At 41.3% G+C, this 13,698-nt stretch overlaps 1 protein-coding gene across 1 annotated transcript in view; it reads right to left on the bottom strand.

Moving 5' to 3' along the window:
* Positions 1-13,366, bottom strand: part of LOC103925145 (vitellogenin-2-like) — a 24,003-nt gene extending 10,637 nt beyond the window's left edge. Inside the window, 23 exon segments of the mRNA XM_009333805.1 lie at positions 4-392; positions 784-956; positions 1,047-1,269; positions 1,391-1,535; positions 2,080-2,265; positions 2,379-2,472; positions 4,214-4,403; positions 4,505-4,624; positions 5,283-5,384; positions 5,495-5,619; positions 5,918-6,015; positions 6,177-6,394; positions 7,371-7,589; positions 7,936-8,061; positions 8,931-9,096; positions 9,189-9,346; positions 9,467-9,617; positions 10,213-10,361; positions 10,449-10,610; positions 11,182-11,433; positions 12,906-13,057; positions 13,163-13,183; positions 13,327-13,366. Of these exon segments, the coding sequence (XP_009332080.1) occupies positions 4-392; positions 784-956; positions 1,047-1,269; positions 1,391-1,535; positions 2,080-2,265; positions 2,379-2,472; positions 4,214-4,403; positions 4,505-4,624; positions 5,283-5,384; positions 5,495-5,619; positions 5,918-6,015; positions 6,177-6,394; positions 7,371-7,589; positions 7,936-8,061; positions 8,931-9,096; positions 9,189-9,346; positions 9,467-9,617; positions 10,213-10,361; positions 10,449-10,610; positions 11,182-11,433; positions 12,906-13,057; positions 13,163-13,183; positions 13,327-13,366 (3,659 nt within the window).
* Between the last annotated feature and the right edge of the window lie 332 nt (positions 13,367-13,698).

Here is a 13,698-nt window from a genome sequence, read left to right as displayed (position 1 = left end):
ATGCTCTTCTTGCTGCTCCTGCTGCTGCTACTACTACTACTGCTGCTGCTGCTGCTACTACTACTGCTGCTACTGCTACTGCTGCTCTTGCTGCTGCTACTGCTGCTCTTACTGCTACTGCTCTTGCTACTTCTGCCACTACTGCTACTGCTGCTGCTCTTGCTGCTTGCATCTTTGTTTCTCGCTTGCTTTACTTCATCATTCTCATCTTCATCCACGGCCTTTTTACGATCACGAGAAGCAGCAGATGATGAGGAAGAAGAGGAGACAGTTGAGGAGGCAGAAGATGAGCTGGAGGGATTTTTTGCATTGGGGTCTGTCCCAAGCTCTGTTAGCATAGTGTTTCCTTTCTTAGAAGGTTGCTTCTTCTGGTGTCGTGTTTTATTTGCAACCTGCAAAAACAGTTCAAAGAGAAGTGCAAGAGCGGGGATATGTCTGGTTTTGTATTTACAAAGTAAAACCTCTCTGGGTGTCAGACAAGCTGCTCACATAAGCCTTTCAAGGAAAAACAACTTCCCTGCCTCACTCACTGCAGAAGCTGCAGAACCCTTGGATCTACTCTGCCCAGCTGAAATCTAGCCCAGCACGGAGGAACAGCCCCAGCTGGATGCACCCCATAGGGTCAGTTCCTCCAGATGTGGCACTGGCTGGCAGGCCTGGCACTGGCACCTTTCAAACTAGCCCCATCCTTGCTTTCCCGTGCCAGCTTTCCACACTGAACTTCAAACCCCTGGCTTCATTTATGGGAAAATATTCCCCTCTCTCATGCTCGAAGTCTCTTACCTTGAACACTTTTTCAATGCCTAGAATCTTCTTCAGTTTAGCTTGAATGTCCTCATACGGAGATGACTCATCTTCCTCAGACTCCGAGTTTACCACATGAATTATTTTGGAAGCTGCTCTGGATCCTGCCTGAATCTCCAGCTGAATTTTGTCAATATCAGCATCTGTTTGAACTACACACCAATTGCACACGTTAGAAGGTTATACTGCTTCAAATAGCACCGACAAACCTAAGACAACAAGGCCTGTGCTCAATATTGTACCTGGCATCAAGACTATTTTAGCTTCATGTTCTCCAATTAATCTGTGCAAAAATGTATTTTTTAGGAAACTGGCATCTCGTGACCTTCTGGAAAAGCAGAGCTGACAACCAAGATGATGCAGTTTGACGCAAATGTCTCTTTTACGAGTTTTTCTTCCTGTGCCATGGTGAAGATCCTCTTGAGAGCTATAGGCTTGTTTCCTTGGCATGCTGTCAGCTCCTTGCTGCATTGGAGATGAGTATGTGAATACCACTGAGAGCATATCATAGGCAAGAGTAAAACTGCAGACACGTGCATCACAGAGAGGGTAAATATCACTATACAAGCAAAAAGAAATAGGTTACCATTGTGAAACCTTCACTGGAAGCTCTCTCTGATGGTTTGAAAGGTTCTTCCACAATATTTGATGAAGCACCTTCTGGGAGAATTGAGGTCCTCTTTTCAACACCTAGTTCTCCTATATTTCTTGATACAGCAAAAGCCTTATGTCTGTTGAGAGATGCACAAAAAATGGTAAATTATTCCAGCCCCTTGTCTTTGGATTAAATGAAATATGTCCCTGTCAGTATCATGTGACAGCACAGAGGTATGTTGGGTATGAACATGGGGATTGTATATACAGCTATAAGTATAAATATTATTAAAGACAAATAAAAGTTCATGACAATCATCAGTTCCTTGTATCACAGGAAGTTTTCAAAATCTGGATAAATTTAAACAAATGTCCAAAACATGAAAGGCATTCATTTAAAAATAGAAATTAAAAACCCTAAAAGGCAATAAAAAGAAACAAATACAAATTAAAAACACAAAATAATAATAAAATAATAAATTAAAAATTAAACTCCTAAATAATTTAGGTATCTTTTGACTTTTAACTCCCCTATTTCCCTTACTTGCTCTTTCTCCCAAAGGTTATGCTACACCCTGAAAAGTCACCCTGCCTATCTAGAAACCTCCGTAAGAAGTCAGTGAATAGTGAACTTTGTAAGGTTTCAGCAACAGAAAGTATTCTGACGTAATGCTACTGTACCTTCCAACCACTATGTCAGTTTCCTCATGGCATGGACTTGTTTCAATCTTAATATTTTTTAATTTCACGTCTATCTTGGCATCAAACTTCATTGGCACTCTTGTCAGGACCTTGCCTTGAATTTCAACAGCATGTTGAAAGTATTCTGTGTTGACACCCATTGTTGCAACTGTATGTAGGTATAAGCTGAAACAGAGTGAAGCGGTCAGGTGTAAGAAAGGTGCTCTTTTTTAACATGTGGTTCTGCCTTTTCATAAAAAAACCTCCATCATATGTACAGCCTTAGAAACCTGCCATACCTTGGGTTTATGTCAGACCGAATCTGCACGGTGGATTCAAGAAACTGGGAAGGTCTAAAATCTCCAGTTAAAGGGGGGGTTATCTTTCCATCAACTGCAAAGGACAGAGCAACATTTAAAAACGGTAAAAGTGAAAGAAAGAATTTGAATTTAAGCAAGGCACAGTTTTCAGGAAGAGGTAATATTTTTGTTTACACAAAAAATATGTCTGGAAAACAAGATGGACTTTGGGGTACACGAGATCTTTTATGAGTCTGAAAAATACTGAAAATATATAGAAAGCTTGTTCTATAGGCAAAGGTTCTGATGCAACATACTGAAAAAGGAAATAAATAGAGCTGACCCAAATTGAAAGTTTGTTAATTAGTATAACATTAAAATTTCAGAAATGCTTGGAGCCAGAAGAAAGGTGGGCAACCAGGCTAAACAAGCCCTGCTCTCCAATATTTCCTCACATCAAGTGTGAACATCTTTCTTGTACTGCGGACCCAAACCTGGACATTGTACTCCAGGTGCAGCCTCCAGTGTGCTAAATAGAGGGGGGAAATCATTTCCATGCTAGCTCTGCTCTTGCTGCTGCAGCCAGCGATGCAGTTGGCCTTCATCACCACAAGAGCACACTGGTGATTCGCTATACCAGCTTGTCCACCAGGCCTCCCTGGCCCTTTTCTGCAAAGCTGCTTTCTGTCTGGGCCCAGCCTATACACTTGCATGGGTTACTCCATCCCAGGTGAAGGACTTTGCATTGCCTTTGTCAAATTTCATCACGCTCCTGTCAGGCCATCCCCTCCAGCCTGGCAGGGTCCCCTGGGGTGGCAGCCTGACCCCCCAGCGCAGTGACTGCGCCCACCAATTCAATGTCATCATTGACATAGATTTGCTGAGGGTGCCTTCTTTTCCAAAATTCAGATTGTTAAAAGAGACAATGAACAAGTGCTAACGACACAGGAATGTTGCTCATAACAAGCCACCGATTAGATTTTCATCTGTTGGCTACTCTTGGAGATCAGCAGTCCAGACAGCCTTCACTCACTTTGTAGCCCATCCATCCAATCCATACCTCCCCAACTTGGCTACAAGGATGTTATTTAAAAAAAAAAAAAAAGATTACAAACACCCACAAAACAAGGGGCAGGGGTTCAAAGACGTTATTAAAACAAACTAAGAAACCAAAACCCAAGAGCAGCGAAGAGTGGGCACATATGAGACCTCTATAAAGAGCACAAGTACATGTAGTTCACCCTTCATGCCTTACGTGGTGTCAGCAAAAGGAAGGGTCAGGATTGCCTAAATTAAAAGTCTGCTGCACAACAAACAGTATGATCACCGAATTAACTTCTTGATAAGTATTTGTAGTTGCATATTTATTCTTTTAAAACAGAACTCTCTGTCTCTTTTCACAAGCTCTCTTCTCTTCCTGCCTTCTCTAATGTTACTCTTTTGATTGTCTTCTATTTTCTTCTCTGTTTAAATCACCATTGGATCCTGCTTAGCTTGTGTGTGCGTCTCTCAGGAGCCACCCCCTTCTGCCTCTGTCTGCAGCCAGGTCCCCATGCAGCTCTTGTTTTTTCTGGGCTTGAATGCTGTGACCTTTCTCCCTCTTGGTTTCCCAGATTCTCACCTCACTTTCTCTGTCTTCAATCCATTCAAAGATGAGGCAGAAATCAGCTGTGTCCAGCTTTTCTTCAAACATCTTCACTACCTCCCCTTCACTGCAAAAATCAGTTCTTTTTCTAACTTCCTGTTTTTCCACTTCTTTTTCCAGCCTCTCTTAGCCTGTCCCTCTCATCCCCTGCTCAGAGCTCGCACAGCTGATCTCGTACTTCCCAACTCACTGTTGAGCGCCGCACGTGCCAGAGCAGTGGTGTATGACCCATACTCCAGCGGCAGACCGGTGCAGGTAGGAACGATGTATCGCAGCTCTCCCAGCCACACTGGCTGTGTCCATTGTCCTGCAATGCCACTGCGAATTTGGCTGGCGATTCTCTTCATCACTGTGTTCCTGTCGGCAGGATCTAGCACAGTCTGCAGTAAAACAGACATCCAAGAGGTTGGGATATAAAAGTACAATGGTTTCAAATCTTGCAAAGAAAAGTAGTACCTGGTACTACTGGTACTACTGGTACCTTCATAGCCTGATGGAGGACTTCCTTATTGATGTTGACGTAGGCCAGCTCTTGGCCAAATAGTTTCAAGTAGGCTGATATCAAGGGGGTTTCTTCTGGCAGCTCCTGTTATCCCAGCAGCTAGGGAACATAAAGATAAAGAAACAAGCAAAGTTCTTTAATGCAACACTTTACAAATGCTAATTCAGCAAAGTGATCAAACCCATCACTGACCAAGCTGCAGCTTTCCATTGCTGCTTGTGTTTCTTTGCTGCTTTGTAAATAGCACAGTGTCACTAATTCAGACTTACTCCCTGTCGTTGAGATGCCCACGAACAGCCTCCTGCCCGGAGGCTGGAAAACATTTACACAGAGGATCTGGGCCATTAGTACCACTAAACCCAGTTTGAAAGCACAGCAACAAATCACCTTTTCTCTTGAAGACGAAGGTATATTCTTGTAAACTAAGTGAGGTAGATGACGGGAGGGAGGAGGAAGCCTGCCAGGCATGAGACACACACTGCGACGTCCACCTCCCCCCTCTCCTCCCTTCCTCCTCCTGCAGCCATACATGAGGTGGGGAGGAGGCAGGGCCAGAGCGAGAATTTGCAGGAGCTATCGCAACCCTCGCGGGAGTGATGTCCCCTGCAGTCCCACTGCAGATCTCGCTTTCACAGAAATACTCGAGCTGACTGCTGGGCGGGTAGTTTACCTTCTGAGACAGGGCTTAACTAGTATGAGAAGCCTCACTAAATACCCCTTCATATAACCCACACATTGCATTGCTGAAAATACCTACAGCTTTTCCAACCTCCTTTATCTTTTTGTACGCGGGATATTCAGCAAACGGTATATTTTGTTTCATGATGACGTCTGTGAGGCCTTCCACGCGGACACCAACCTGCCAAAACAGCATGAGAAGGACCAGTCTGAAACATACTTACAGAGAGGAAACTTTGTGGTCAATTTTAAGTTTAATTTGCTTTAGTATCGATTTAGGTAAATATTTACCTCCACCAAATCAGCCACTGACCCTGCAGAATATGCCATCAGCTTGGAAATTATGGCTGATGGGAACATTGTTCCCGGGCTGTTCATAACAAAGACATCTCCAGCAGCACCAACTTTATAGTTATCTATGGCAGAAGTAAACAAAAGACACGTCTTTTTTCTAACCACTCTGCTTATCATTCAAGATCATATTTCTGCAGCTTCTTCCATTACTGACTCTAAGATACATCATTACATAAATTTTAACTGTTTAGGCCCAAATTAATAAATGGTTACTCACGCACTTTTAAATATGTGACTGTCACATTTAATTCAATTTCTTATTGAAATGCAGAATGCCGTATTTCTCCAAAGGACTTAATGTCTCTTAAGAATGGATTTCTGAAGGGAAAGTTTCCTGGTCACTGAAACGCTTTTACTCACCAAAGTAACCACCAATACGGATGACCTTGCTGTACCGATAGCTCAGCCTGTCCAATTTGGGGGCCAGCAGCTTAAGGGCGATATTGCAAGCCGAAGATCTAAACAAAATGAGAAAGGTAATAATATCCAGAAATAAGCTGCACCCTTTCAGAATGTAAACTGAATTCAGTTTGTCAGCACATGCAGCGCTCACTGACAAGAATGTAACAGAACTTATTATTTGCAGAAGATCGCCCACTTCGTTCCTGCCTCTGCTTACATGTTGTACGTGTACGGCAAACTGCTCTTCGACAAAGCCTTCATGTGGGAATACACGAAACTGGCCACTTGCAAATTGCTCTCCTTCATTGCCACGTTAGCTATCGTTGTTATTAAAGGCAGGGCAGGCCTCGTCTCAAAGATAACAGCACAAGCCATCATTCGTACTTCGGGGGGAAGCGACTGGTCTGCAAGGATCTGGATGAGATATCCCTGCACCTGCAGAGGGAAAACACAGTGTCTGGAATTACCAACATTGAGACATTTTTGCAGACTGGACCCACACGTAACCCACAAGAAATATGGGAGAGGGGGTCATTACCCCTGCAGGAAGGTTTCCTGATCTTTTTTACTGCATGGTTCCACATCATTTTATTAGGACAACTGAAGGGGCCGTGGAGGAACAGCCCCATGGAGAAGGGCTGGCACTGAATCTGAAATAAATGCCCACATATTGGGTCAACCCACCACAATCAAAAAGACATCAGCATAGCTTTTTGCATTACTGACATTCAAAGATCGGTGAGTAACTTCGGAAGAAACAATGGTAGATAATAAGATAGATTCATTCTTTGGAGTAACTCCACTGACTCGGTGAGCATGCTTCACTATTTTAGACCACTTTTAAAAGGGGAGCTTCAGCAGCTCACCAAAGGCAGTCTGCGTGGGTGCTGCCTCATATAGCTCCTATATCTAAACCATCTGGAAGGCAGGAGTCTTGCCTATGCTCACCGCGCCAGCAACCTCAGCGGGAGGTCAGTGGGGACTCATCCAGCCTTAAGGGAGGGGTCTAAAAGAGGCAGAGCAATGTTGACATTTTGCCTAGGAGATCAAGAGAAAGTGTCTCTCTCTCTCCTCTTGACTATCAAGGCAGGTTAAATTATATGTCTGACTTTTAGGTGGCTAAATTTCCACCATATATAACTAGCACAGGACTTAATGGGTTATGACAGATGACTAAAGAAACACTGATGATATCCTTTTGGAAGCTTCCTACTGACTAATAATTATTACAGCTTAGCAGAAAACATCAGCTGAAATATAGAACTGTATTGTGTTGTTCTTAAAAAGAATCCTTTTTTTTTTTTTTTATAACATGCTGAATCCACACACATGATAACATTAAATTCATTACCCTTACAGTATATATTCTCTAGCTCACTAAGTAAAGAAATCCCTGACAGATCCTACTTACCGTTTTGGGGTCCTTCCAAGCTATTTTTCTCAAGGCCATTATGGCATCAATCTGAATGTGGATGGGGATATCAGAAGCACTGGATGAAGATATGGGGAGGAACTTCAGGACGCGCTTGATGCTGGCTGGTTCTCCCATATTACCAATGCACTTCAGGGCTAATTTCATTTTGTCTTCACGGCCTCTGCTGATCGCTTCATCTGCCAGGTCATGGATGGGCTTAGAGACAAAGCACAGTTCAGTCTTTTCTTCCTAATGTTTAGATTGTCAAGAGTCTTCCCCTTACTCATGGAAAAGCCTATCACAATAAAGCAACTGGTTTTAATAAAATCACTCAGTGATGGCTTCTCTCAGGATTTTACCTTACGATGTGAAAACTGTGTTTTCAATGATGAAGCAAATATCTACATTAATAAAATGAGTCATTGCCTTTGTTCTGAAGGAGACCTATGAAATGTGTATTTGTAAGTCCAATTGCCATTTTTATACTGTATCTTAACAGAATTAAGCTAATGTAATGAACGTTACTAAGCTATTAAGAACAACCTGACAAAAAGCCACCCACCTGAAGAGCTTCTTTAGGACAAGCTGAGGTCTGAGAACAGTATCTATTGACCACAGAACTGTATCCCAAGCAGGCAACTTGCTGAAGCATGGGATTTTTCTGGATTCGAGAACTGGTGATTAAATCCTGTGGGGAAAAAAAGGAAAAAAAAATTAATTTAGTATTTAATACAGTGCTTCACATAGCTTTCAGAGCAGGAAAATCATCAGAGCTTATCCGAGGGGATCAATTGCAGAATGATTATTGTTCACATCCAAACAAATTAAATCAGCTTGTAGACATTTTATTTGCAAGCTTCACTCAGGAGCTTAATTCCCCACTAGTTTCAATATATATAAGTTTAGATAGCACCATTTTGATTTTCCTCGACTGAGCATAATACTGAAAATACAAAGATTATGGGTAAACATCAATCTATAAATGGAATATCCTTAGAACAATGTGTAACTCAATTATATTAATGATGCATTCTCACATCATACCCTTTTTTCCTATTTAAGAAGAAGAATATTGACTAGAGATGGGAAGAATCCTGTTCAGAATAAATGATTCATTATAGTGTCAAAATATTTTATGTTTGCACTAATACTTTCACTTGCAGCACTTTCCAGTTCATAGGAATAGTTTGCAATTAAAAGAGCTATTCAAATGCCATAGCACACAAATCACCATTTGTTTCAGAAGTAAGGGATTAAAGTGGGCAAAGTTTTGTCTGTAGAAGGCGTGACATGTGATCCCAGCAAACAAAAATGGGAATTATTCTCAGAAGCTGTTATGGGAGAAGGGCTTTATATCCATGTAGCGAAATGAAGACACAGGACTGAACTCTCCTCTCATATATGTAATGCCAAAAGAAATTCATGGTTCAACATTTGCACAAAATTGGTGTACATGAGAGGAGAATCCAGTCTTTAATGTACTTAATAATCAAAGGTAGTCATCAATTATCATTCCTTTTGTTATCAGATAGGAAAGATTCACACGGATTTACTCACTGCTGCTATTGGAACAGTGTGTTCATCAGCTTTCATTAAATGGAGAGCAAAAGAAACACTTAGAAGAGTCTGAAGGTAGTTAAGGTCATCGCTGCGAATTCTGGTCTTAATGAATTTGAGTGCTTCTGTGGTGCCTGTCGCAGAAACTGCACTCAGCAGCCATTGCCTGCAAGCAGGTTAAAAAAAAAAAATCCTTAATTTTAGCTGTCAGTTCTCCAAAAATGGAAAAGTTTCTTATAAGTTGATGCGATGAAATACCTGTAGCGGGGTTTATCTGAAAATTGTCTCCAGATGGACTCAAGAGTATCAGCGCTTGCTATCCGGCAGAGCTGGACGAGCTCCAAGAATCTGTATGGAACATCGTCATGGAAATCTTGTTGGTTATTCAGGACTATGTGTTGCAATGTTTCTACTATCTGTTACAAAACACAAGAGAGAGAGGGCATACATAATTAAATCCTTTGGAATTTATGATCATTACTCTTTCATTAATTTTTTGATTAGGAGAGCAATTTGAAGACCTAAAAATGCTATACCCGTTGCTCTGGATTTTTCGTCTTGATTAGCTGCAGTGGCATCTGTGGCAATACTGATGGAAACTGGTAACGAAGGCTTCCGTAGCTCTGCATGGAAATGTCCGGGGCGCTCCCCTGTTCGCTTCTCACTTCAAGCAAGGTGAGTTGTTGTCTGTCAAGAGACAAGTGCCGTGGGAGGGATGAATTAGCTTTCTTCCTCCATCTGCTTTGGCTGTTTGTTGGCTCAGTGATACTGTGATGGTATCAGTTCTACTCTTTAATCATTTTTCGTATCGTAGTAAAATCACAGTTTGCTAACGGATAAAGCCTTCTAATTGGAACAAAATAGCATTAGAGTTATCTACAATGAAATCGTTTCTGAGGAGGAGCTAAACTGCTGTCTTCTGAATGAGAGCTACCAACTCAGCGTAATCAATGATCTTACTTCTATGTGCACCATCTTCCTCCTGACGCTATAAATTAGCCCTTTTTCAGGACAGAGTAGTAAAGTTGCATTCTTATGGTATAAACGAGCAAAAGAGCTTTTCTCCTTTTCTTCCATGTAATTGTAGTGCCAAGTTCACCAGGGTACAAATAAAGGATGGTTCACTGAATTTTTAGGAGTGTGGCAACCCTGAGTATGAGTACTCGCAGCTCTACCCAACTGCTGTGGAGCTCAATTCTCATTCACTTCAACTGGGGGTGAAAGGGACTGCCAGAATCTATAATTACTCTCACTTTGTGAAGCAAGCCCATGTCCCACCTACCTTGCTTCCATGACAGCAACACCGGTAGGTTCACTGAGTGGTGAGATCTGATACACCTGCTGCGACACCACTTCTGTGATCAGGGTGCCACTGTCTGACTGCTTCAGTTTGTAGGAGAAAGCCGCAGTCCCTTTTACGAGCCTTCCCTTCTGCAGGAGGACAGAGAGACCCAAAGAGTGAATGGGAACAGAATGGCCGTGCTTGTAATCAGGAAGATCTTTTCACATCTCTCGTACCATCATGTCGACAGGACAAGGATAGATGTAAGCCATTCCAACACTCCTCATCACCTTTTCCTGGCAATTATTTTGGTCTACGGTTTTGGTAATGGAGACTCGGCTGTTCTTCCTGTCTTCCTGGATGATGTACCTTGTATGGCAAACACCTCCAATTCCAGCCTGTGCACATCAACAGAGGCAATGAGACTTCCCAATTATATCAGGATTTCACTGCATGGCAAGAAGTTTTATTGAACGAAGATTCTGAAGGGTCTGAAGGTAGGAGGCTAAGGAGCTACTGAACAGTCTTAATTATGTTTTGTAACCTGTTACCATTACTCACAATTAATCCTTTTGAACTAAAAAATAGACATGTGAACAATACTCAGTCAGGGGACTCAGTTTAAAATGAAAAAGTAATCAGTTAATTAATATCAACAATGAACAAATAAAATGGACCAAGTAGCTGTATCAGCGAAGCCACATAACAAATACATTCATAGCTAGTAATTCTTTTTTCTTCAAAGGATTGCACCTGAAGTCTTAAAGGCAGACATCTTAAAAAGAATCCAGCTCAGATAATTCGTTCAACACATATGCACACATCTTCTTCTATGTGAATAAAAATTGACCTTTTTTGATGATTTTTCTACATTTGATAGTAGATGCAAATAAACAGACTCTTGAAGGAAGAGCACCTAAACAGAACACATCCTTTCAGTAAAGTAGTTTTAGAATGGAGAAAACAAACCTCTTGCAACTCATACACATTCTGTGATTTTTTAATGGTTATCTGCATCATGTTCAGTATTCCTCTCACTATGTTAATACACATAGCGGGGCAGTCTTCTGGGCCATAAATGTTCCCAATCCGTCCGCTACTGTATTCAAACTTGAAGGGCCGGGTAAGACATGAAGAAACCATTTGGGTGATTTTGGAAGATCGAGTAAATGGGTCCCTGGGCCAGATGCCATTGTATTCCTCGAATAGCGGAGAGCGGATCTGAGAGGAAATTAAGAAGAGATACTTAAGTGAATAAAATTACTTTGGTACTAAATATGCATACCGATTGGAAGAAATTAACATAATCACTAGTTCAGTATGCTTTCCTTCCAAATACAGGCTTAGCAATTCACACAGCAGTTTATTCTTTTGTCTCTTGCTTACACTATTGCAAAACCAGTATAAACCCTGTGGGCTCAGCAGTGTTATTTTATCTTACAGAAGCAGTTAACGTATTGCTATTATCTCCCAGGGACATTTTAAACATTTTACTTGCATTAACTCTATAGGGAGCAAGGCTGATTCAAAAAGTAATTAAAAAAATTCAAATAAAATTCTCTCTATTTTTTCAGGCTCAAAATAAATATTCTGCTTTAGGTGAAATTTAGCATTTAAAAAGTTTATATCATTCTAAATGTCAAAAAATTACAGTTTTAGAGTGTTTCATTTTAATCCGTCCCCTTCCAAATTTTTTTGCTATATTTGATTCATATTTGTGAATTGCTTAAATCAACCCTTTCTTTTTTTGTTAATAATGAACAATGTAGCCATAAACCTTCCCCCCTCCCCCCCCATACTGAGACACAATGTAAATCAGGAGCAATTTCAGTAACTTTGGCAAAGTTACTGCCAGTTTAGGTGTCTCGGAGCACAGCCTGGTGCACACCATATAAGAATTTCCGGATGAAGACTATAGTGCGAAATGCAGTCCCTAGCCCATAATTTTGGCATCTTGCCCTCATCAGTGAAAGATCTACAGCTCGACTACAACCAGTGAGAGCTCTGGCACTGAACTCGGTGCTCAAAAATGAAGCTCTGATTTGTAACTAAATTAAACACACAAATAAAAGTATTTTTCTGAAACATTTATTTCGGATGGGTCAGGTCCTATCTCTATTGATGTCGGCAGAGGCATGATTTCACGTGTACAGATCTTTTACTGCATTATCCAAACACTAAATATTATTACATTCTCCTTTTTGATGCCTTTCATTTTTTAATCTTTCTTTTATCGCTTATCACTTTTTATCTTTAGCTTTTAGCACTTTTTAAGTCTACCTTTATTAATTGCCTGCATGACAATGATTTTACATACCCAAGTCCTGGCTTCCCACAGAAGTTGGAAATGTGTGTTGAGACTAGAATCAAATCTTAAACTCAGAGCAGCCTTGAGTGCCTTGAGTTAGAAATAACCATTTTCTAACAGAACCCCTGATTTTGGCACCTCTATTTCTGACACAAAGTCTTGAGGAACACCTGCTACGAACAATTGCCACCACAAACACTGGTGGAAAGCCAAATCACTCATCACTTCTGAATCTTTAGCTTGCAGATCATTCTCCAACATCTACAGCACTAAGTCTCCAGTTGTGTTTCCTACAGCTTTCCTAAACCACAGATTAGCCGGATGCAATTACGACTGTGATTTCTAGTTCACTGTTGCATGGTCTGTTTGGAAGAGGACACGGTACCTTGAGGAGGTAAACGTTCTCTGACAACCCACTGATCTCTAGTTTGCCGCTCAAGCGCACGCCGACTTTGGCTAAACTTTTTTCTTGAAGCCCGTTCAACACCCAGCCTTCATAGCTGTACACGTGGGTCTTTCTGCTACCGAATCCGGGGTCTGTGGGGAATAACAGGCACTTTCACAATACTTGCAAGCGTGTTCTAATAAATAGAAATCACAACAAAGTCCCCGAAAGAAGGTTATGGAAGGAAATCTACTTACCAATGTCAAGCTTCTGGCTACCTGCAAAAAGAGATGGAAAACCAGATGAGTAACATTCAGTCTAGATCCAATTGTTGCCACTGAACTTGGCAACAATTTCCCTGAAATTTCCCCAACTTGGAAATTTTGGGAAAGAGAGATGAAGAAGGGATATGTGGGCTTACCTACAAGGGCGAGCGCTAGGGCGAGTATGATTCCCCTCATAGTGAAGGTGAATGGGGCTCTGCCGGACATGGGGAGACTTTTATGGAAGAAAGCTCAGGAACACGTGGCTGTGTTCTGCTGAATTCTCAAGTTTTTTATCAGTTTATGTAAACACTTCCCTTTTTGCAATCATACTTTCTCTTCAGATGGAGTAACAGAAATCAGGTCATACCTTGGCATCCCACTGATTTTCTCATATAAGTCCTTTGCTGGATTGTTTAAAAGTTTCTACTTATCCTAGTAAAACAATTTTACTAGGCCATTTACAATAGTTTACAATAAACACATTACTTAATTTCCTAGATTGTGTCACAGCTGGCTGCTGGTATTTG

This window comes from Pygoscelis adeliae, unplaced genomic scaffold (assembly GCF_000699105.1).
Source record: "Pygoscelis adeliae isolate BGI_AS28 unplaced genomic scaffold, ASM69910v1 Scaffold10, whole genome shotgun sequence".
NCBI classification, from domain to species: Eukaryota; Metazoa; Chordata; class Aves; order Sphenisciformes; family Spheniscidae; genus Pygoscelis; species Pygoscelis adeliae.
Note: the sequence above shows the minus strand (reverse complement) of the source record. Positions and strands in the feature narration are given on the sequence as shown.